General features: G+C 37.8%; 1 protein-coding gene across 4 annotated transcripts in view; it reads left to right on the top strand.

Annotated features, from left to right (window-relative positions):
- The window catches only part of mub (poly(rC)-binding protein mub), a 103,116-nt gene extending 92,413 nt beyond the window's left edge, over window positions 1-10,703 (top strand). For 3 of the 4 annotated variants that reach the window (XM_018543216.1, XM_018543215.1, XM_018543217.1), the window contains exons 6-8: window positions 1,241-1,337; window positions 2,082-2,361; window positions 5,539-6,719. In XM_018543216.1, the coding sequence (XP_018398718.1) occupies window positions 1,241-1,337; window positions 2,082-2,361; window positions 5,539-5,920 (759 nt within the window). In that variant the 3' untranslated portion in view covers window positions 5,921-6,719. Of the gene's footprint in view, window positions 1-1,240; window positions 1,338-2,081; window positions 2,362-5,538; window positions 6,720-10,237 lie in introns of those variants that run through there. The other variant, XM_018543218.1, reaches the window with a different exon arrangement.
- The last annotated feature ends 15,675 nt before the right edge of the window (window positions 10,704-26,378 follow it).

Raw genomic sequence — 26,378 nt, forward strand, 5'->3', positions numbered from 1 at the left:
TTGTCGGTGCAAATAAACTGATGCTAAACTTCATGTAAGTATTTGTATAACGTGGAAACGGTAGGTGCAAAGAGAATTGCTGCGTTACATTTCGCGCGATTTAACGGTATCGCGAGAGTACAAGGATATAGACATCTTTCTTCTCTACGCGCTCGTTCGCTCTCTCTTTCTGTAATTTCTGAGCGCCCCTTCCTCATCAAGCTGTTCCTAAGTAATTTCTGCCACGATTTTCGAAGTAATGCAACGCGACTCGAAATGGTTTATCTTATCAACGGCCATTCTGTGTACCGTTTATCCTTAAAAAGCAATTTTCCGGGATATATATATCGCCGTTTATCAATTTAATTCCTTTCAGAGGCACGCGAGATTTTATATTTTTGCGATAAATGCGTGGAATGTAGACTGCTTAAGGCGATTAGTAAACACGATTCTACTCGCTTCAATTTCCGCATACATTTATGACGTCAGAAGCAAAGCATCCTTTCGACGAATTATTTGTTGTTAAAAAACGAGATTTATTTTCAAAAATAGATCGGATATGGCAATATAGCCAAGGCTTCAAAATTAAACGGAATTTGCACAAATGTCAGAATTTAATCTTATCTTTTCTTAGATATTAGTTGTTGCTAGAATGTCTTTTCTAATCTTGATCTATCTTACAATAACTTCTACCTCAAATTAACAATTTATTGACACAGAAAGATAACATACACTGATACGCGAAGATAAATTTAACAATCTAGTGAACTTTCCACATAAAAGGAGCAAGAACAAACATCGTTAAAACTTCATCTATTTGCGACATTGAAGTCTTTGCTCTAGGTCGATATATGTAATTAAAATCAGTACGCTCTAATGGCTATCGTTAGAGCCCGTTATGAGGAAGCCGTCGGACCGGTCCCAGGAAGTCGGGACGAGACGTTGATTATGTCACGACGGAATCAGTCCGGGATGGTCGAATCAAATTGTCGATTACGAAAGATGTCACCTGTTCCCTTCTTACGTAGAACCGAACGTTCTCTCTCAGCGAGGCTGCCCCTGAGCTAAGAGTTCTTGCTCGCAATTGGAAATTCTCGAGCGTGATGCGCGAGGTGGCGAACATGTTTATAAGCATACATAGATATATTTCTCGGTGTCGTCGTAAACCCCAACTCCTCTTAAGCACACCCCGAGTGATTGTTCGACGCGGACCCCCCCCCTCCCCATTTTTGAACGATGGATCTCTTCGTCGTTGTTACAGATGGGCAAACTGGGCAGCAATCCTTTGGCTGGACTAGCAGCCTTAGGCCTTGGAGGTCTTGCCACACCAGCGAACACGGGTGGTCTTAATCCAGCAGGTAAGTTAATATCGTGTCTTCAAAGAAATTGTAGGCAATTGTACCCCGTGTTGGTGTTGTTCTCTGTCTCGCAAAAATATTATGTAGAAAAAATTAATACACCCGTTTTATCTCTTTATCTTTATTGTGGTATGTATTGAATCATGTGGTGTTGAGTGGTATCGAGTGGTATCAGTCTTGCGACTGTTACAATTTGCAAGAAACAAATGTACGTATTTGAACTGATATTTTAAAAATTATTTTAATATATTTTTAAAAATTATTTATAACTTTGTATATTTTCTACGATTGTTAACATCATTTATGAGGCAATTGACAGTAAACGTAATGTATATTGAAATTGTATTTGGAAATTGTCAATTTCAAAACTAAATTGATAATAATCAATATGGTATTATTGCAATAGATTTTTTCTGCGTGAACGCAATTTGTAGACTAAGAGTTATGTTAAAACAGGTTCGTATATTGCAATGAGAAGTTAAATTTATCTATGAACTGTTCTCACAAACATTAGTTAAAGTTTATTGGAGTTCTAGAGTAAAACTGGAGGAAGAGCGATAGTATCAGTAAACCACAATTCAACTTCGATACAACTAATTTATAGACGCATCCTTATACAAACGTATTTCTTCCATTTGCCTCATTGGTTTCTAGTTTAATGGAGGAAAACTCTTTCGTGAACTTTTCATTACGATCAAAATTGAGGAAAAAACTTTTTTAATATTTGCGCAATTGATGACATAGCGTTAGCTGCATTGGCTGGAAGCCAGCTGCGTACGAGCAACACGAACAGGCAGCAACCGGCGGCAAACAATCAGACGCATGAGATGACCGTGCCAAATGAGCTGATCGGTTGCATCATCGGGAAGGGCGGTACCAAGATCGCCGAGATCCGTCAGATCTCCGGCGCCATGATCCGAATCAGCAACTGTGAGGAGAGGGAGGGCGGAGCAACGGACCGCACGATCACCATAACCGGGAACCCGGACGCCGTGGCGTTGGCACAATATCTCATCAACATGAGGTGAGTACTACGTAGCCTGTATCTCATATTCCTCAAGTCTATCAAACCGAAGGTCAACCTTTGGACCGACAGGAAACCATTCCAAGAGGTTCGTGTCCAAGGTTCGACTTTCGGTGTGTCACCAAATTCCATTTTCAATAGAAAGCAGTCGAACTCGTCCCGGCTACGTTTTACAGTGGATCGCGATGTATTTTCCTCTTGATCTCTTTTATTTATTTATTTATTTTTATTTATTTATTTTCCCGCATCTGTCGACACTGCCAGCCAGATTGGTGCACGTGTCGCTGGCGTAGAGTGATTTCTTGTTGACCTTACCCCATGATCGAGATCCGCCGATTCGCCTGTTTGTACTACTCGTTCCTCACACAACCTGTTGACTCACTTAATTTTGATGTCTTCTTAATGGTGAGACTATGTAAGGGATAGTCGAATCGGCACTCCTCGCGATCTCCCATCATTACTGTTATTACCTTGCTCACGACAACCCGCGTACAGATGACTTTCGTCCATTTTCCTCTGTCCATTACTGCACAAAATATTGTAAATTTATATACTTACTTATATATTATAATTATTCATAATTATTAAATACTATAAATTAAAAATTAAAGATAAAATTTTATCAACGTCAACATAATATACTTAAGAATATGTTATTCCTATAAGAGGGATAGTTTTAAGACGATATACATATTTTATCATGTTTCCGAGAAATTTGCAGTTTAACATCATAATGTTAAAACGGACATTATAGAAGATTTATTCTATTTCTAAAAAGATTATAATTGACATTAGAAGAAAAGTCGTCTCTACTGCGTGTCGCCGCGAGAGATGTTATGAAATAGGTGGTGTTACGCTGAGGATGATATTACTGCAAAATGCACTCGTAGTTTGTTAACAAGGCAACGTAATGGTAATCATCGTGAAAATTTCTCTGGGTGAAATAATAGAAAATAAAATCGCGTCGCGTAACGCCACCTCAGTTTACAGCGAAACAGGTCGTACGTAGTCATAAAGTAACGATGCGAGGAGAAGACGTCGCATCTCGACGGCCATGATCGAGGTATCAGCGTTCATGTATGCAGATACTGGAAGACATCGACGTCGGCCGTAAGACGGAAGAGGATCTTAATCCTTTATTTCCAGGTCCTGTCTTCCAGGTCCAGTACCCCGAGTATCCTGCAGACACAACTCCGTTCAACATCTGTTCCCATTGTCGCTGGCTGTCCTTTCAAGCAAATAAACTACCGACTGAAAGACATAATGAAAAGATGTACGAGGACTGTCGCTCTGTTAGTGACAATCAATCCTGAACAGTCCCAAATAATCGTATCACAGTTCCTCCTTTCGATTCGTTTTTTAATGACACAAATTTCTTTCTAGTTTGACAGGCTCCCGGTAATGGACGATCAGCTTATAACATTTACGCTTATATTTCCGTTTTGTCATTTATAACTCAGTTCGCGAAAAAGAAAACAAGATACTGGTACATTTATCTCTGGAGCCGCGAGTATTTTTCTAGCATTTAGAAAAGTATACGCATTACATAAACGTCGCGTCTTTATTTGCGCGATAAAATGTGAAGGGTTTTCCTCGTCCTTGCCAGGAACCTTCGCCGTAGCATCTTTACATTTTAGTTATATGCTTTCATCGCTGTTGTTGCCATCGCTTGATGTTCATTGGTCGGTGTTGAAGATCTGTTACTGTTTTTTTTATTTTTTTATTTTTATATTAAATTATGCTGTGGAACTAATCTACTTCCATCATAGCGACATTAGAATGGTGAACGGTACTAACGTAGTCGTCGACGAGATTCGAGGACGACAGACAAAAAGTCGGCACAAATTCGCGCCACACGTAAGATCCCACCAGCATCAAGCCAAGTACGATTTAAACACGCGGATCAACACACTTTTACACACGTACACCCTCACGTTATAATTATAATCCATTATATTTTATTCCAGATTGCCACTCACATTTTACTACTGCATATAAATAGCGCAATGTCGTTATATATATTTATCATCTCGATACTTCTGTATTTTGTCCGTTAACTTTGTCATCATATTTATTACGTATCGTGTATCCCGGCACTCCTGTCGGCCACAGGTCTGCGCTCTGCCATCTATCTGGTTCTGATTTCTCATTTAGATGACGTATATTTGAGAGTCGATCATTGACCATTTATGCGTCGCGATTAGATGCATATCTCGTGATCTCAAACATATCAACTGTATGACGCAATTAACACGACTTGTGGCAGAGTGCATACTTGTGCCTGATTTACTTTGATTTCTGCCTTTTCTATAAGCCACGAGGCAAATGGCTCGTTCTATCGGCGTGGAGACCATTGACTTTCAGCTATTGGCACAAATGATTACGAATGACACAATTGAAACGGAAGTGTCCCTCAATCGTGTCTCCAGTCTATATAACGAACCACAAGTCACCTGTTACACCTAGAAACAATCGCATCGTTCGCAAATCTACTTGTTAGTGGTGGATGTGACATTTATTTTTGTAGGAATTTGTATTCTGAAAAAAAAAGTAGACTAGCGAACGCGTGTTTATCTTCTTTTCTTCTTCGTGTGCATCCTACGCTGCGCGCTCCTCGCGATCAGGACGCATTTCGACCGATTCCGTGTTCGGCGGTCTCATTCCATATAGATACGGCTGACTGGCACTCATTAGCAAGTCAGTCTATATCCGGTAAGAATGCCCGTGGACATTTGGTAGAGTCTAAATGCAACCTGGCGCGATCGAGACCTTCCTCCCCCCTCCCTCCCCACGAACCACGTAGCCGGTGTACGTGATAATCATGCTCCACAGAGCACCTCTGACGTAACTCTCTAAGCCTACAACTTGTGATATAGTTTATCTTGTTTTCTGATGGTTCCTTTTTTCTTTCATATATATATATTTTTTTTATATTTTTTATGTTTCCGCGACAGCTACCACCACTATATTATTATTATTACTACTGCTACTCTTCTACTACTTTTACTATTCCTACTGCTACTATTACTACTATAACTCTGTTGCTACTACTTTACTATTGTCTTTATTTACTTTTTATCATCTGTTATGTTGAATTTTTTTTTAAATTTCTTTGACACACAGTTTTACGAGGAACGTTCCCGCCCTCACCTTTTTACATTTTGTGTCTTTTCCCAGTGTCGAACTGCAGAAAGCTAACCTAGAGGCCCAAAATACCCAAACCCCTGGCAGCGGTACCACTCCCGGAGCATCCGGGGCCAGTGCTTCCCCCTCTACCACCACTACCACTGCCTCTCCCTTGGCCAGCGCCATCCCCTTGGCTCAGCTGCTAAGCAAGCCAGGCGCCCTCAACGCCCTATCTAGCCTCACCGCCCTCGGCGGACTCACGGAATTGCTAGGTGGTGCTGCTGGCGCAGCTGCATCCGCGCTACCGGTCCAGACTACCGGCGTGCACCGATCGCACAAGACCTTTACGCCGAGGCTCCGTAGCCCGGGCGCACCAGGCCCGACCGACAGCGGCAAGTTCAAGTCCGAGCGTACCAAGTATAATCCGTACTGAACGAACGGATAAGCAGCAGGATGATAATGATGTTACAGGGGGAACACTACACATAAATACAAATTTACTACTACATACTTTAGCGTACACTTGTGTAACACACCGAAGTAAAGTGCGTACGGACGCCAGGGTAGCGAGTACGAAGACTTGGCGAAGGATTGATTCGTCGTTTTTTGTTATTAAATGATTGTTAAGATGGGAGCGTGAGTACGATTGTTTAAATGGATAGAGAGGATTGAGGTATTGCACGAAGCCGAGGAAGAAGATGATTCTCAATCACCTCTGTCGATCACGAAAGATCACCGATCGACGATTGATTTTGGAAAAGAAAAAAAGAAATCTTTCTTTAGAAAAGTGAATACATTTTTAAATCATTTTTCTGGAGATAACAATGCTCCGCTTGCCCATATTAGCTCACTTCCTCCTAAGAATCACTGTACGGAAACATTTTGTAGGATTTTTATTTGTTTTTGATGTATTATTTTTAGCTGAGGAAAAAATAAGAAAAGGCAAATTGGAGCGTTTGGGAATATTTTGTGTTACTAAACCGATTATAATCCGATGCTAAGTCTTAGAAACAACACATATACTATCGTGACACGCCCTCCGAGATCGGGATGTTCGACGCCATCGTGTAAAGACTGATTGTGTGATGTAATGAAGCGGCGGAAATCATTAATGATAAATTCTCTTGAGGTCTCTAAATAAACATGTATGTAGCTTTTCTTACAACGTTTCATTTTCTACGAGCGATTTCTGATAGGCTCGGAGGACGCGATCGCTCATGCACCGTCGCAAGACAGCCTTTTTTTTTATATAAAATATAAATATATAATTATATTATAATTATTATTACAATATATTATGGATTATAATTAATTACTGTTTGAAACAAAAACTCTTATTAGTATATATAGCTATACCAATGTGATTTTTTTTTTCGTAGTAGGTAGAAATTCTATTGATAGAAAGAAATTTTTCGCGCGCGCGTGAATGAATATGTGTGATGAAGAGAAAGGGAAGGAAAGTGCGTGAAAGAAATCGTCTTTGAATCATGTGTTTATCAGTCTTTGTAATAAATCGTGTTGAGAATGCACTATGTCATAATCATGTAACGGTGATGATTTAGTTGACTTTTGCGGTCTTCTTTCTTACGAAAAAACGATCTGCAATCGAGCGATCGAGGAGTTCGCAAAGAATGCGAACACGGTGAATTTTGAAGCATTATAATCGACCATCGCAATATGAAATAATCAATCAAGCTATACACATAGTGTTGTAACGGTAAATAAACTTAATCCTTATATGCACGCGAGACGACCAAGGTCTGCATGAAATCGCGTGTGTAAATTATGTTTTTGTGAAATTAAACTAATAAAACACGTATATACACATAAAAGACACAGTCAGATTTCTAATTCCACGGTAATTCGAGCGTTTGTTTGATTTACTTATTGTTATGTAAGTTATCGGAATACGTGGAGTCGGAATTGTCTAGCCGCGAAAGAACGATCAGTTAGATCCAAGATCCTAACGCAATCGCGGGAGAAAAAGGAAAACAATTTGGACGGATGTTCGAGATGTTTCATCACTTGGATAAAGACGATCGATAATGGAATCACCAGATAAGTGTGCTCAATTTTCTAGTTTATAGCGAGTACTTGTGCAAGTAGCGACCAATCGGTGTAGGACATAATGGTCGGATTATCACAACAAGTACCTATCGCGAACGTGGCCATGGTTTATCGGAATGCGTGGTAATCGCATGAAGAATCAGTCCCTTTTGCAGAAAAATTATTCCGATCGGATCAACCGTCGCCATGATCGCGAGATATCTTCATTGCGTTTTCTTCATTTTAGATTGTACGGTCTCGTTCCATTTCTTTCTCGAGACAATAAACTCACGTCAAATCATGCCCAGGACTCTAAAAGTGACTGTTTATGATGAAAAAAAAATATATAAATAAGAAAACCGCGAGGAAAAGCGTTAGAAAGACACACAGTCCCATCATGTAGGTATATCAAGTGAAGCGATGCTCATAACAATCATGTAATAAATCGAAGAATTGTTTCAGACACAATTGAAAGAGTACTTGTATCTAACATGAAATTTCATTACTTGGGCCAAATGATTTAATAAGAGATTCCATTGCTGGGCCTGATATTCCTACATCGTGCATAGAATCCTGTAGGCAGATAATCTTCGGATGTACATTAGTCTATAACGATATCGCAGAGCTTACATGCTTAACAGACTTTAGCTACCCTGTATCATCTTGTTAAAAATAAAGCTAGGCGTGTTTAATACAGTAAGAGAAAATACAATACACCAAATAAAAACAGCTCTGGCGTTCCTGCGAGTGAGGTCCCGCAATGTATTGGTTTGCAGGAAAAATGTATGACGGACATAAACGATAGCGAAAAATTTATTCCTCGACGATCTTTTTTTCCGTAAAGCATGCAACATATTCCTTTTGGATTGGAAATGAAATATCTCCAATATATTGCGCGACCACCTTTATGGCACTTGAACGTTTTATTACTACCTTCTTTTTTAAGCATAAAAACGTTTTTGCGTTAATTTTTCAGCGATATTTTAAGTCAATTTAATTGAAAGGAAAAGTGAATGAAAGAAATGAAGAATATACATGCTCGGTTTATTTACCTTTGATCAGGGACGATTTTTGCACATGAAGATATCTCGATTTGTTATAAGAATGCGACATGGCCTTCTTCTATCGTTTCTTCAGTCTTAACATTAATAGTAGTTACACATTTCAAACAAAATTTAACATTTTTCAATTAAATTTTTTACTATTTTGATTAATAAGAGTATTTTTTTGCACTTTTTGCTGTCGAACAGATTGTACATAATTTGACCGTATTCTGGTACATTCAGCGCCGTATATTCATCTTCGTGCAACTTTTACGTCAATCATGGCAAACGTTATAGGATTAGGACCGGTTACTTTTTGACGCTCAATGTACGTTTAGAGTACGGTCCATTGAAATCCGTATAACATATACTTATGTACCATGTCTCACCACGTATACGTAAGTGTTAAGCGTAACCAAGATCGGAGAGAGAAACTCGTACAGAGAGAGATGTAGATAAAAGGAGAGAAAGAGAGAGAGAGAGAGAGAAAGAAAGAGAGATAGAAAAAGAGAAGATGTATCCATCCAACCAACTTGACCCAGGCTCCTGCCCGTTTTTGGTAAGCACACCATCCATTCCTTCGTAGTCCTGTTAATCGATTTATCCTGTTGGCTGCGAAGTTCTCATTTACTACGTTTCTCAGTTCTCATTTTTTTTTTTTCCAATTCAATCGTTGCGCAATCTTTTTGGTTTTTTTTTTTTTTTTTTTTTTCAATACCAGATATGTACGACCAACCATCCGAATCCTTCCGGGCTCGCGAGAAATCCTCGAGAAAAGTACGTATCACGTGATAAAATTTTTAATAGACCTCCGGAGTCGCGCGGTAACGTTGTTGCTCTGCATTCTTGGCAGACGTAGTAATAGCTTTGTTTTGCAGGTTTCGACACAGATGTTGAATGTCTGTGATATCATTCTGCTGATGGTTCGTACAAAATTTGTAGACCGGGCATGCAAATTAAGACTTTATATACTACGCCGGGCTTTATACATGTACTACGTCGGAATACACGGCTCACGGAGAGTCACTAGATTCATGTTGTGTTTCTACTTCCGCGTCGCATGCTGCAGCATCTTTATTCGGACGAAAAGATTCGGCCAGTCAGCCTCGTTAGTCTTTTCCTCCGATGTTGAAAATGTGTCGGGATTTTATCTCGGTTCTCTCTTACGAATATGAGACGGGAGTTCTGGAAGATAGTTGAACATTCTCACGAACACGTTATAATCCACCGAGTGGGCCAGTTTTTTGTAGCTGTTAGAGGAGCACAGAGAGTGCTCTTGCATAACGCATGAGAAAATAAACCAATTTAAAGTCCTTCATTTCCTTCCTTTCATGAAACAAAAGACATTGACTACGTGCAGAAAAAAAAATAATTTTGCAACTGTTGTAAAATTCTTTAATGTGATCGGTCTCGGCCTCACTAGATCTAAATGTACAGATCAATCATATTAAAAAGTCCCGCAGCAATTTTGCAAAGCTGCTTTTTCTATTGAACGCAGCCATTGATTGATTTTCTTATGTCTCATGCGTTTTGCAAAAATCTGTACTCCTGCCCCTTGTAGAGATCATCCAAAGAACTCTCATCTCGTACTTGTCGGAGTGAACACCGACCAGTAGAAATGAACGTTACCATTTCTCACAACATGACCGATTGTGTTTCAGGATATCGATGGAGACGTCGGGGGTGCCTATGCCCGCGTATCACTTCATCCCACCGGACCACATTGTGAAATCACCCATCCACTAAATGTGGAGAGCCGTCGTGGTCGTTGTCGTCGTCGAAAGGACGCGGAAGCATCGCGGAAGCGCGCGAAGCTGTCAGTGGCATATGGGGCTGGGCCACACACTGTGTTCAGCTTGCAAATCGATACACTTGCAAAAAGAAACAAGACACACGACAGTGAGAAAGAGAGAGAGAGAGAGAGAGGAAGAGCGAGAGAAAGAGAGAGAGAGAAAGAGAGAAAGAGAGTGAGAGAAAAAGAGACACACATAATATACGTATTCACGTAGGACACTCGCACGTATTCAGAAAGGAGTCTACTTGTGCGCGCTTTAAATAAGACCGTGTACGTTAAAATCGAACATATTCTAATACTACAGATATACGTAAATTAAAAAAAAAAACGCGTAGACATAATAATAAATAGAAATATATATGTATATATATACAATATAATATAATATACATACATATACACGCGACACAATTAAGCGAGAGTTAAACGTACATGGAAAAAAATGATGAAGATACGCACGCGCGTACACAGACACACTTGAGTGTACAAAACTGTACAAAAGTTATTTAAAACAAAAGAACAAAAAATAATGATGCACGCCGCAGCCGCGAGCTGTTGCCGATTGGTAAAGGGAACAAGCCAAAGATATGTTAGTTTTCATTTTTATATTTAAACGAAAAAAAAATGATGACGCAAGACGGGAGAGAAATACGAGAGAATTATTATTATTAATTATATTACTACGAACGATGATGCTAAATAATATTAGGCCGATTGTTAGCGTTTTTTCTATTGCGGATACACCGTCGCACTGACGGTTTTCGCGAGGCGGTTCGTGAACTTAATTACTTCATCCGGAAAGAAGAGTGACAACGGAAGTGCAGCTGGTATCACGAGACCGTTGTTCAGACAAATCGATAGTCGAAGAGCTCAAAGCGAGTACTCCGTTCTCGACTTTTTGACCAAATTTTATTTGGATTGATACAGAGATTGTAAATTGTTAAACGCATTCCGTTCTACTTGTGATAAACCGGAAAAATGAAATACATTTTTAATAGAAATTATTTATATTTTCATTTTATAATCACGTTTAAATTATATTTAAACGATGATATCTACAGGTATTTTGAATTGTAACGAAAAACAAATTTATAAATTGTATCGCCGATTTAACTTGCATTCTCAATCGAATGAATTAATGAAAGCTGCTTGCTAGGCATTTGAAATTTTCTTACAAATATCTTGAGTCGGCTTCGAACTCTTTGACGTTTTGAGGTGCGCGTCTTGATTCCAGATTATCCATCATTTGGATAACTCGGATGATCTAAAATTGAATCTCATATAGAATATATCGATCTCAATATCACACGATAGCGCGTGATCGGCACATCGGTCGGTGAAGACGGGACACGTGTCGAGTGTCTCGATTACGTGGTCCCTCCTGCCCCACATATCTTTCTCGACCACGTAATCGAACGTGATCCACCACGTCTCGCTCATCGATCTCGATCGCGTCTCTCTCGTGCTCCATATGTTGAGCCTCAATCGTGTGGTCTCGCATGGTTCCATCAGCGCATCCGCGGCCAATTTTCGTGACCGTGAAAGGTCCAAAATCACGAGCCTCACGGTCAACGGTCCAGAAATAAGCAAGATCACGAGTGACGTCGTCGCGATTAACTGTCGTGCGGGAGCGTTGAGGGAAAGTAAAATAATTAATCGCGCGCGGTGAAAATTTTACGTAGTTGCGTAGCTTTTGCATGTGAATCTTGGATTCCAAAATTGTCGGTGAAAGCTTTTCTTTTTTTCTAAAGGGGGGGAAAGTAAGAAAGAGAAAAATGGGAAAAAAAGAAAAAAAAACGACTGCGGACGCACCCATCGATCGTTCGGCGCCCCTCGGGAGCGCCGAAGGAACGAGCGGGTTGTACGTCTTAGGGCACCCTCGGCATCGTCTTCGACGTGAGACGCGCTCTGGACGCCTTCGACGTGGTAATCTTGTAAGTCGAGTGTCGAATGCGGTCGACGTTGTATGGGAAAACGATGCCGAGCGCGCGCTTCTGTTGAAGGAACAAATGAAATTATTACGTGGAATATATATAAATAATGATATATATTATATATATACACATAATATATATATTTATTATACGCGATAAAGATAATTAGAGAAGAGATAAATAGCGATGAAAAAAAAAAAATGGTGCGAGCTCAAGCCCAGACTTCTACCAGACTCGAGGCGTCCTTTCCTTTCTTCATCAACCACTTAAAGCCTCCCATTGACGGTCCTCCTCCCAACATTGGAATTTGATCCCACACTTACGGCTTGGTTCACGAATCGTAAGGACCGCTCCACAATGACGATATCTTTCTTTTTTTTATCAATTTTGGACATATGCCCATATTCATAGATGATCTTTATCTCAAGACTTCCTTGTTTCAGAATACCATCTTAAGATCTCCTTGCAGAAGGAACTTATTGATATTCTCTTGGAACTTTTAACATTTTGTGATTAAAACTTGAATTATCTGTAAAAAGCGCGAATAAGCATAACCAGACTTGAATTTAGAGCTGCGAGTAGTTTTTTTACACGTATTAATATATATAGGTAATACGTATAAGTATAAAACGCCGTGGAATATAATTTTCATTTTCAAATCCATCATCTGAGTCATTCAAATATTCATTATCCATTTTAATTTTTCAATATGATGCTGCAGTTAGTATTAGTACTTACCAGTACTATACATAATACAATCTGACACTTTTTCTAGATAGGTAGAATTATGCTGTCGCATCTTCTTTTAATAAGGCTGATTTCTCCCTCAAGGAAGCTCGCGACTTTCCTTAAGATAAAAAGAATCCTTATTTGGTAATTTATGAAATGTGATTTGGTCAATAAGAGAAGAGTTTGTTCTTTTTGCCTGTATTGTCTGAACTGGTGCATACAGTGCAATAAGTTGAAATGAAATAAACGTATATCTGTTTCACTTCAACTTATTGCACTCTGTGCACCAGTTCAGTAAAAAGAACAGGCCTAAGGAATTTTTATTCCTCAAGGAGCATCTATGAATACGAGCAATAGTCCTTTTGTATGTACGTTTCTTCATTACTTTATTTTTATCGATTCTTCATTCACGTGTTATTTTAATCGTTATGGTTATCGATAGTTAATAAATTTTATTTTAATTAATTATTTTACTCGGAAAAAATGCGCTCGCGCGCAACATTGTGCAACGCTCTCTTTTGAGATTGTTTTACTTTAGTAAACTTTATGTACTAATCTGCACACAAATTGCGGAGTAATCATACTTTGAAACTTTTTCTTGTTATTTATATCGTATTTATTTTTGTCTCGATCTATATTAAAAGACGAGTTAAATTAAAGGAAGTTTAAGAATTGATGAAGTATATAATAGTTGTGTAACTAGTTTCTAAATTATGTCGTAAGATCACAAGTTAACGCCAGTATAATTGGTTGTGGCGCGGACGATTTACACCTTACGATGTATCCCTGTACCGATAACTTCCATTATGTGCCAAACGTAAATTAAAATTTGGGAAAAAAAAAGAAAAATATTTGCTAGAAAATGTTAGTCTGTGCTTCCGGTGTCAGCTCAATTAATAATCGGTGGTCTTCGCGCGTACGTATTACTTTTATATACCTTAACCGATTTGTACTCGCATATGAAACTGCTCTTAATTTTAATACATGTATAAATTAATCCTTCCAAAAAAAAAAATAATGTTGATAGTTGTATCTAATTTATGTTTGTGTATAACTGAACAATATTGTGGAGTCAGTTTTGTATATATATATTTTGTCTTCTTGTTTGTTTTTATTGAAAATATTTTGCGGTGCTCGCTTCTTTTCGATGCGTATTGTAAATATGTTTTTACGTTGTACATATTTATTAATCTCGGAGCATATCCTTGTTTATATAATGAATTTTTAGTTGAAATATCAACATCTCGCATCGACATCTGCGATTTCATCTTATTTATTACATCAACGTATCTTCTCATTTTGATCGCAACACACGCTTCATCATTTCGTTTGCCGAATGGATAAGTTGCGAATGGCTCCTTTGTGTAAAACATGAGAAAATTTGCCCAAATTTGGTTGTGTCGTTAAATATGGAACTCGTAATAATACGAGTTTAGAGAAAGAGTTTATTGTAAAGAAATTTTTTAATTGAATGTTATATATTACAATTTTTTTTTATGGATTCATTTAATTGTATGTTAATATATTAAGCTTCGTTAGTGTAAAATTTATTTGAAATTAACAGGTAACTGGTTTACCTTGAAACTTATTTTTACTAGAAATTTGTTTTATCAAAATCTAACTTCACTAGAAAGATTCTGAAAAAAATTGCCATTAAAGCTGCAATTAGATTTTCAATAAAGTTGACGGTAGAAAACGCAATCATTTGACCATCTTTTACGACGCAATCTGTATACGAGAAAAAAAAAACGATTTTTCGTATAGATACAATGCGTTTTTTTATTTTGCCGGCCAAACTTTAGATCGTAATTGGTACGATCAACCGCGAGATTCCGTTGGTGATTTAAAAATTAGGTTTGAGAAATTTAATTATGTTATTTATATTTATTTATATACTACATACATTATGAAACATCATTTTTGTTATTATACACTTTGAAGAAGAAAAAAAAACAAAGTAAAAAAAGTATTTCTCTCTTTTCTCATCGCGGCAAGAAGGCACTCCTCTCACATCTCCTCTTCACCCTCGCTAATGCCCTTACTCCCCCATTCTCCACCGATAGATAGACAATGATGGCGTACAGTAGTAATTATATAAGGGAAAAAAAAAAACGGCAAAACATGAGACGAGCAACGGCATCGAGCGACAAGTAGTCTCTGCTAAAAAGTGGATAAAAAAAGATGAAAATAACAATTAGTGAGAGACGCTGTATGATTGTGTATATCAACAATAAATAATTGCTGTGATTAGATTCGATTATATTAGTAAGTAGTTAAGGATCAATTTTTAAGGCACTTCGTGGAACGAGAGAGAGAGAGAGAGAGGGAGAGAGAGAGAGAGAGAGAGTAAAAAGGAAAGGAGTACTTATTGATATATGATAGAGAAAGAGATGGGAAAAGAAGAAAGAGTGCATGTGAGTGTATATATGATCGTTTACGAGCGCGAAAGAGAGACAAAGAGAGGAGAGAAAGAAAGACGCGACAAGAGGATAGGGGAGATTTTTAGGACCCACTTTATAAGCGACTGAAGTATGTACGTGCGCGCGTGCGTATAACCCTCTCGAATCGTCAACAGAGGTATTATTTAAACGCTAGGAAATGTGGAGATCCTTAAATCGTTCTCTGATATTTAAATTAGACTAAAGAGACAGAAAATTATCCGTTAAACGGAAAAAGCGGAAGACAAACGCGTTTACGTAAAGATAAACCATGATCTCTTCCCACTCGAACTCTGTGTCTCTTGACAAATCCTTTCAGTACCAAATCAGATGTAAAAATTTGATCTATCTTTTTTATTGCATTTTAGCTTTTAGAACTTGGAAGAATATTTTATATTTGTAAACTTGTATTAAACCTACATAGGTTAAAGGTCTTGTGTATAGTTAATATTCACATACGGAACGTCACTGTTAAAAAGCTGATGCCACTTGGGTACTGGAAGGGTCAGGAATGCAGAATTGCACAGAAATATCGTTTTTAAATGAACAGTTGTAATGGACAAGGGACGAAGAAACCTTCACGCTTAATGACCTTTCCAAGTGCGTCGAGGGGGAAGAACCACGTTTCTTATCCGCGCATAAAAGAACATGACAGTAAAATGATTACCACCAGCTACACGCTTAAACTACCCTCCATAGGTTTCGAATATGTTTTTATGAAACAACGTGACGTATACTTTCCCCTTTAACGATAATTTCGAAACTTTTATATTGCTTAGAACTACGACCATTTATTCTTAATAATCGCAAATAATAACAGAAGATTACGTTTATTCGTTTTTAAAAACCCCGTTCGTGAAATGCGTGTTTATAAAAGTAGAGATATAATCGGAACATTGTATATTGTATTTTATCTTTATTATTATTTGCTATAAATGATGTAATTTCCTAAATTTCAAAGTAGATACTTGTGTTGGAATAATCCAAAGATATAGTTTCTGAAGAGTTTTACATTTCTATGAACATCGTAAGTTATCTATAACGTTAAAAAACGATTTTAATAGTTTACTATGGTACAGGCTAAGTGTTAAGAGCAATAATTAGTGATATTCTTCATAAGGAACGTATACGACACGGTATAAAAATTAACAAGCAGTTTTTAATACGGACGTGTGTGATAATTTATTAATTGTAATAATAATTATGAAGCTCTCTGCAATAATGACGAGTAAATGGGATTAAAGGTTGAACGAGATAAAAGCTGAGAATTTTTCAGAATTTTGGAGATTCAATAAAACTGAAAATTGTTTGTGAATTATGTCAAGTTAGAAATAACTACTTTTCTGCTTATTAGGAAAATTACTAAGAAAGATTGAAATCGATCGGGGGGAGCATTGTCTTGATTGAAAATCCTATTCACTCTCAAAGTTGGCACACTTGGCATTATCATACGTAATTAAACGACGGCGCGACTCGAAGATGTTTAATTGAAAATCACTTGGAAGCCAAGAAGCAACGCAGACGAGAAGAGCCTAGGATTAATTTTAATAAAATTTCAAATTGTTTATTCACCACTAATTGAGATTTTATTGTTAGGATTGCTTCGTCTTGTTTTATAAAGATTTTACTTGATGTGTACAAGGATTATAGGCTTTTGAACATCATCGAGAATTATTACAAGTTCTTAAAAAAGAAACAAATTTCTATGAAATTTGGAGGTAAAGTAACTTTTGGGTACTTCTAAGAAAACACGAAGCTTCTGTAATCTGCTACGTAAATGGCCAGTTGAGGCAATTTGTTGTAGCTGATGGTTTTCTCGTTACCGCTTTCAGTCCGCCTTATACCATCTGAAGATGTCCTTTTGTCGCACTGACATATTCCAGAAGCATATCCAAGACACATATGACTAGGCTACGAATAATTAATATCTCTTTTGCTCCGATAATCTAGCCTAGCTGTATTTATCCGGCGTGTATCGTCATTCAGAAATCGATTAATTGTATATTTCGGGGCACCTATAGGCACCTATAGGCACTTCGATTCAATCGACTCTCTGTAGCTTCTAGTGATCGTTAAAATATCGTCTATCGCGTGTTCGAAAAAAAAAAAAAAATATCAGAGAGAAAGAAACAGGTATATACGCAGGATTAATCTAAGAACGATCAACGAGGATTAGAACGTTAGATTATATCCCCCCCCCCCTCCACCAAGATCTGTTGCACCAACAATAGTTAGCACTAACCGCAGTTAACGATATAACGCTTTCTATATTATAGATAGGGATGTGTTCTCGACAGAAACGAGAAATATCTAAACTGTTAGTTAGTCAGAGCTATTTGTGCTGTTGGCTAAAGTCATTTATATGTAAGAAAGCTTGCGTTTATACAACGGTTAGACCTAACTCCGGAGCAACTGACGCTGACCAATGTTTCAACGAGGACGCGATTATTTTCGACGCTCGTATGGAAATTGCGAGAGGAAAGAAGAAAGGAAAGGCTAACGCGATCGTTGAAAAGTCCCGGGTACGTACGCTCCTTCCCCCTCATTACGTTAAGGTGCATACAAGAATTAGAAAAAAAGAAATCGGTGACAAAAGAGAGCGGGCACGGGGAATCCGACCGCCCTTCGGACACGGTGGCGTTAAGAAAAACTGGAAAAAGTGGAACGGGCGTAAGAGAAAAAAGAGAGAGAGAGAGAGAGAGAGAGAGCAAAAATGTCAGCATTCATTGCGATCATATCGTTGTGGCGTAGAGCAATCTGTTAGTGCAGGGGCCTTATCCTTATTGCGTGGGTCCTACCGAGGATTGTCGCGATCGCAATTTTGCGCGTACGGGCCGTGTGTTTTGCTAAAGATATAAGCCAGATTTTGTAAGAGATACTGAGTTCGAGTTAGGTACAAGTACAAATCGGTGGAAGGTATCTACTTTTACAAAAGATTTTCAAGGTGTGTCTTGTACGTCGGCTTTCGGAACAAACGGCTCGTGTCTGTGGAAATGAATTACGGGAGCCGGTAATATCGGTAGCTCGGAAGGAGCGAAATGCACACGAGCTTCTCCGATGTTCGGAAAGCCAGTCTGCGCGGTGCTTCAGGAACGAACATCCGCGGCAATTCTCGCCAGGGACCTAACATTACCGTAACGCAAGGCAATCAGCTAAGAAGATAAACTTAATTTTTATAGAATATTAAATCGCGCGCCCTTCCTTCGTCGGGGCGTGGAATTTGAAGGGCAAAGCCTTTCTTCCTCGCGAAAGGAGAAATTAGTGCGATTGGGCGATTGTTCGCGACCTCTTGACGCCGTATTGTCGCACGATTAGAGGGCGAATCAGACGACAGATTATTCTAACGACTACCTATTGTAATATTAAAATATGCTGCAGCTTTTTGAAATTGTAATCTTACCAGCTGTGTTAGCGGAAAGGGATCTTGAGGACAAACGACTGCTTTAACATAGCAATTGGCGTAAAATGAAATAAAACATACAAAAATATATACGGAAGAAGCGACGCTGTGATCGCAGCTTTTATTCTAAAGGTAGGAACACCTAAAGGATAAGTGATTTCTAATTTTGTGGACTTTTAAATAGTCAATTGCTATTTGCTGCTTGAAAGTAAAATTAGGATATGTGATCGCCACTTATGATATAATCAGTGTTTTATAATAATCACAGGAAATCTTTATATGTGAAGCTAATTGACGCTTTTTAAATGTAAGTCTGTCGTCTAATCGGTCCTGATATCGCGATATTTCCCTGAATAAGTTAAGACGAATTAAAAATCGAGCGCACGTATAGATAGTCGACATGATAAGGAAGAAGGCTGTCGACCAAAAAGGAGCCAAAAAGGTCAGCACTTGATGCGATTTAGGTGCCAAAAATCGATTGTGAAAACTCATCGCCGAGCGGCTCAATTTTGTGCCAAGCTAACGTAAATTGCGAACAGTATAACACGTGTGCCAAAATCGCTGTTATTAATCTCACTACTGTTTCGGGTAGCGAATCCCCCTGACGACTCCATGAACGTCGACGAGATACGCTCGTTTGCCCGAGTCCTTTTTTTCAACGTCGTTTTCTTATACGTTATCGTTAAATCTTAGGTTTGCACAAATTACGGGAAGTTTTAGCTGCGGGCATGCTTTTGTTACTTTAAGTTATAGGAATTTTAATGTAGATGATCGCGATAAAAACAATTAAGTACATCTTAGACAATCATGAAATATTAGTGATATTTTTATAACTTGTTTTTTATTACCAATATCTTAGAAAATTGCAAGGACTGCATTCCTAATGTGAAGTATAAATATCGTTAGATAAGATAATTCTTCTCGCTATTCTTCTATTCTTCCAGTTTATTCTCAATTTGTAAAGCTTGTAAAAAGATATAATACAGAAATTATTAATATAAATATTACTATTAAATACAGATATTATTTTTTAAATTTTAGAATCGTTTTGACTTTCTGACTCTAGTTGTATCTTAAGAATGTTGTGTCTGGATCGTCGCAAAACCGTAAAATAAAAAATGGCAATCTCGTCGAATCGAAACGTCAGGATGGGAATAACAAGTGAGTTACATTTTCTCGACAACTCGAATGTATGTAAATTAAAAGTTGCGCCTTGTCAGATACGGCAGGACGCTGAAATTATAGAAAAAAAATACGATATTACAATTTTGCATGTGAAGCTCTCAGTTTCTGCACTTGCGATACATTGAAAAGAAAAACTCGCGTTATATCTCACGGAGATTCAACGGAGTCATTTCACTCTCTTCTCGTTAGCGTAATTAACCTCCTACCGTGTGTTTTTCTTCTTCTTCCTACTCTTTTTTTCTCTTTAACAATTGATCGATTAAACTTGCAACAATCTGTTGTTCAATCTGCAATAGATTGTTACCAAGACAGAAAAAGTCTGATCTAAAAAGACAAAATGATCTTGTAACTTATTATGAGGGTGTGTTCCTTTTTTTTAACAAAACGTAAGTCATATCAATTATTGATGAGAACAATAAATTAGATATCCCCTTCTTTGATGAGAAAAATGTTTGTCATAAAATATTGTATTTTCGTAGAATATGCGTGTATCACGATTTGACAGTAGAAAATTTCAAACTATATATCTTCGAGAATGCTAAAATGGTATACTCTTAAACTATTAAAGGGGAAGCGAAAATGTGCGCGCCAACTTTAACGATAGCTGTTTCTATATTATGGTCGTATGAAGAAAAATCGCTCTCTTACGCAGAGATTATTCTCTAGAATTAGAAAAATGTGGCGACACACTATTGCGGATTGTTGCGACTTGATCTATCGTCGAAGTCTCCACATTATATACGTCTACGTTACGTTATTCTCTTCCGTTAGCTTTTTGTTCGCCGTCGAGAAGCGTCAAAGAAAAAAAAAAAAAAATAATACGTAACGATAGAGGTAATTCGTGTTCAAGCTTACCCTCTATTCTCTTCCCAACGCAGTCGCGTCTTCTCGACTCCTCTTTGTCCCTTCCTCTATCTTAGAATCCTATTTCCTTTATCTTCCTCGGCCAGGAATCGATTTACGTTAGAAAGCCTTTAACGAAAACAGGGTCATAAATACTTACGTGTAATACGAGTATTTTAAATTTTTAACGCGAAAGAAAAACTAAGAAAGAAAGGGATAAACAAAACGAGGTGTAGTAGTGCGATGTAACAGAAGAAAGAGAGAGAGAATAAAATTTTTTACAAAAAAAAAAAAAGATAATGTGAGGTGTAAAATGTCGCGTGTACGATTTGCGACTGCGTCTTTCATTGCGTAGAGATCGTCGTCCTTTTTGTAACACATGTCGCCCCGAGGGCATGCGTTGCGCACAGAGAGCGCAAATTGTGATCTCAAGTTCTTGTGAACCTCTTGATCCTTTCAACATCCTTCATTGGACGATGACTGAGTGTCTCGGATGACTTTCGTAAAGTTTTACTCGTTAATTTGATAAAATACGAGACTCTACATATCTGCTTTTAACGTATTTGTAATGCTTGCTTTCAAAATCTATAATATGTGACAATACACGGTCGACCAATAGAAATTATTAACGTAACGCGGCTGTTGAAAGGGTTGAGCGAAGGGACACGCCACATTCGCGAGATCGTAGATTAAAATAAATGATATTACGAGGTGAATCGCGAACAGGAGGGACACATTGAAAGTACCGATCGCGAAGAGATTCGGAGTCGCGTAGAAAAACAAAGGGGGGAGGTCTACGAAAAATGCTATTCCGCGATCTTTTCCTCGCGATCGGTCGCCTCGCACAGCGTAAAGTACATTATTCCAGGGTAAAGTTTTGTAAAATCGTCTGGTACGCAATATTTTATGTAAAAAGCAAACACATATAACGAGACACACTTAACAGCCAAACACGTTCACACGGAAAACACACTTTGAGCATGACGTGCGGAGAGAGAAAGGTGAGAGAGAGAGAGAGAGAGAGAGAGAGAGCGAGAGCGAGAGCGAGAGACAGAGAGAATGCGAGAGAGACAGAGTGAATGGAGGCTAAAAGGAGAGACTTACTTTCGTAATGAGAGACGAAATAAAACACCTGCTGTAGGCCGGCGATACGTAACATACGCATACGTATGCGTATATATACATACTTGTATACAACATACAATTACACTGTAAGTATATATATATAAATATATAAGAGATACTTATACTTTATATAGGCTGCATTCGTCGTGTCATTACGTATACAGGGCTTGCGAGCGTTGACAGGTGATTTGTCTCGGCTGCCTGGCGTGTTTTGGATCGCATGGGACGAGCGTGCGAGAGAGAAAGGCTGAGAAAACGTAAGGGAACGGAGAATGAGAGGGTGCGTGTGCGTGTGCGGGGTGAGGAAAGCTATATCTCTTGTAGTCGGCGTTACATATCTTCGACTCGTTGTTTGCGAAGCGTCACATCGTTCAAAATCGTTGCAAAATACCGACGTCAGTAAAGTATTGACATATATGTTGCAGAAAAAAAAAAAAAAACGCTATTTAGTGTGGGAGTCCGCGGCCCGTGTTCACGTGGCTCGTTTAACGATAGATGCGGCTGTCTTTCGCGTCTCCATATTTGATTAAAAAAAAAAAAAAAGGGAAGAACATCAAGATCCCCGCATAATATATTTTATCTAAAGGGACGTCTCTAGACGTCCCTTGGAAAACTATGTTGTGTAGGGATCAATCACGGTGATCCTGAAAAAGATATATGATATCTACGTATAGAGATTATTTTTTCTCCCTGCTGAATTTTACGAATCAGACGATATAGAAAGGATCACGTGATAAGAATTACTTAATTAAGAATAATTAGGAAATTTAATTAAGAATAATTAATCAATTAAGAATAAATACGATATCATTGTTGCAACGCGAGTATCGAATGACATCCACCCCACTGAGGTTTGTATGGATAGATACTTTCTAGCTCGTAAACGTAAAACAAGCATTCTCTGGATTCTATCTGACAGCCGCGTTTAACGTTATGACTTGTGCGCAGAAAAATCTTGGGTTAACGCAAATAGATTCGGGAAGAACACATAGGTGACCCTCGCCCAACGTCTACCTACATATCAGAGTTTAGTTAATGTCTTTCTGATAAAAAAAAAAAGAAAAAAGAAAACAAAGTCCAGAGGTCTCATCCCGATCCTCCCCGCAGATCAAAGTCGGAAAAACTTGCACAGTATTAGAGAAAGAGAAAAGACATCGTTGATCGGGGCACTACGCCTCTAGAGTATAGCCCGAGGATTCTGGGAAACTATAGCTTTCGGATTTCTCGACCCTTATCCTCGTGTATTTCTCAACCCGGGACTAAAAACCCCCTCATCATCTCATCCTCCCTTCCTCCTCACTCCGAATCTCCCCCGACTTCCTCCCGGTGCATCCTAGGTTTAGAAGATATATTTGTATTGTCAGTTATCACACACTACTAACACTAATACTTACTACTACGATCTATAACTATAATGATTCTTATTATTATTAATACTGCTACTGTATCACACCTCTCCATAGGTCGCATAAATACGACATGCCCTGTTGTTGTTGTTGGATTGATTATTATCGATCACGCGCGCGGAACGAGAAGTAACGCGAATAAAAAAAAGAAAAAGAGAAAGAGAGAGAGAGAGAGAGACGAGTTCTTTCGAAAAGAGATCGTTGATTGCGTGAGTGTTTTTCGTTTTGTGTTTCTAGGTTTCTCAGTTTCTTACGATCACACACAATTGTTGTAAAGTAGAGCTTACCTACACTTGACGGCTTATTATTACTTCCACACACTGTTGCATCGTTGTCACTTTCGGCGCTCGGTTACACGCACTGAGAGAAAAGAAGTTTTAATTACGCTGAAGTTGCCTTAATTAATTAAGATAACGATAATTTCCTGCAATTAGTTCGGATGTGAGAGCATTCTGCTGTAGAAGAGTGACAATCGTGCTCGTTATTAATGTCGATTGTTCTCGTATATGCAAAATATTTAATATATAAACTATTAGCTGTGCCAAGTAGTGTTTTTGTAAAAAAAAAAGAAGAAAAATAAAGATTATTGCTGCAAAAAATGAAAGTATAATCCATTTTAATAAATTCACCTGTCAGAAATGTCGTCATTGCAAAAATATAGACGCGGATCAATATAACCGGTTAATTCGTAGGAAATAGCAATTTGCCTTAATGCAATATGCATGCACCTTTCTTTTTAATATCGCAGTTTGATCTATATGCGCAATCGAAGGTGCAATCGATTTTCTCTCAGTGAGACTCTTCGTAGAGGAGCGTAGATTTAAAGAACGTAGCGCGCGCGCCTGTAGAAAATTTCACGAAATGTATAATACGCGATTGGCGAGAAAGACGTCAGGAAGAGCATGCTATCATCATCATTGTTAAGGATATAGTTACAGTAATCAATTTTCTTTGTTTTTATTCGACGATCGTTGTCCGTCGTCACGATATGTGTTCAAAGTACTCGAGCGTATTTTTCATCGAGATTACAAATTTCTTATTACACCATCGTGACTTTTGTACAGGATTAAATAATTTTGCCATTCTCCACTTATTTAATTCAGTGAACGATAACATTGTCCTCTTACATCATTTTTTTTATTATGTATGAATTATTCGCTCAGAACGAGAGACATATTGTAATATTCACATCTACTCTAAGGTGTTTGAAAAAAGAGCGTAAAGATGCACAAAAACATAATCAGAATTTTGTAAAAATAGCACTTTAAATAAAACTAATAAGACTTTGAGAGAGGGACCATCAAAAATTGAATTTATTTATATATAAAAGTAGCACATGCACGTAAGAAAAATCTATGATTTTTTTAATCTTCCTGTAACTATCAAAAAATAACGATTATATCTGTATTTGCATATCACATCTGACATTAAATACGATTGTCCAATTATTAATTCTATTTATTGTATATAGAAGTTAAAAATCTGTGCAAAGTGTTAGGATAAAGTTCGGCAGTAATTAGCGTTTAATGTAAATTAATAACAATATTATATATACAAGTTTTTTTAACTTCAATAGAGTTGGTGCATTTAAACTTATTAATGTTATCTACTTTATTCGTATATTTTACGCTTCCTTTTCAAGCACCCTAGAATCAGTCGCCCTCGAAGAAATACGAGAGAAATTATAATAAACAGAGTCGAGCGGAAAATGATCACTAAGATTCTACCGCATTATTTGAGGATCAATGTCTATGTACATGAATCTTGTAATTTATATCATGGATGATGCAAATTGTCTGCTAAAAAATAAACGCAAGATTCGGCAAGCTCTATTTTCTGGTCGCGCCATTCAATAGAGGTACAATAAACCGAAATGCACAGAATGAGAGAGAGAGAGAGAGAGAGAGAGAGAGAGAGAGAGAGAGAGAAATATATAAATGTGATATCTTTTAAATACTTTTGAATTAACTTTTCTGAAGGGAGAGGGGAAGAGAGATAATAAATCTCTCTTACAGTATGTAAAAATATTCCACATCTTTGACATATATAAATATACTCTAGATTACTTAATTATTTAATTAATTTACTTATTATTATGCTCAGACGAAAGACGCTCATCTAAAGCAGATTTTATTCGAAGATCTATTTTGTGATTCTCGTACGATCTTGTATCAAATATTTTTTAGCGGTCAGAAATACAGAGTGAACGTGAAAAAAGAAAGCAAGAGTTTGAGAGAGAGAGAGAGAGAGAGAGAGAGAGAGAGAGTGAGCAAAAGTTAAATTGGGAAAGAAGCCGCAGTACCGCTTGATTCGAGGAGAATTCGTAATTGCCAAATCGTTGAATGATCCATAATTTGAAATGAGCAATTTACAGACAATTATTATATACCGGACGAAACGGGTTTCTTTGAAAGTTATTTTTTCCTTTGTACTTTTGTTACTAAAAGACCGAGGTGTAAGTATATGTGACGATTTGGCAGCTGCTATTCCCCTCAACATTTGTAAGGGCAATAAAACAATGTACATTTTTCGAGTACACTTGTATTTGAATGTGCAAGTTGCATAAAAAGACAGATTTTTTAGATATCGCACTGTCATATTTATTATTCTACAATAACGATCGATCGGCTCGCGGGTCGACCGCGCTCTCGAGAAATAGCGTATTAGCGCCTATAGATATTATTGTGTGGCAAACAAGGTAACGTCTACTAATTTTTTTATAACATCCACGACAACATGGGGGTGCGGTCGATCGGGCGCCATTATGTGAATTAATATTATTAATAATAAAAAGAAGACAAACCGTTCGCATTGTTCTTTCCAGTAAGAGAAGAAGCAAGGTTTTCGGTGTTTTCACTACGATTGATAAATGATTCTATTATTGCATATAATATTACATTAATAACAATATTATTGCTGTAATGTTTGTTTTTGGTTATTAAAGTGT

Source organism: Cyphomyrmex costatus, unplaced genomic scaffold (assembly GCF_001594065.2).
Source record: "Cyphomyrmex costatus isolate MS0001 unplaced genomic scaffold, Ccosl1.0 scaffold361, whole genome shotgun sequence".
Classification (NCBI taxonomy): Eukaryota; Metazoa; Arthropoda; class Insecta; order Hymenoptera; family Formicidae; genus Cyphomyrmex; species Cyphomyrmex costatus.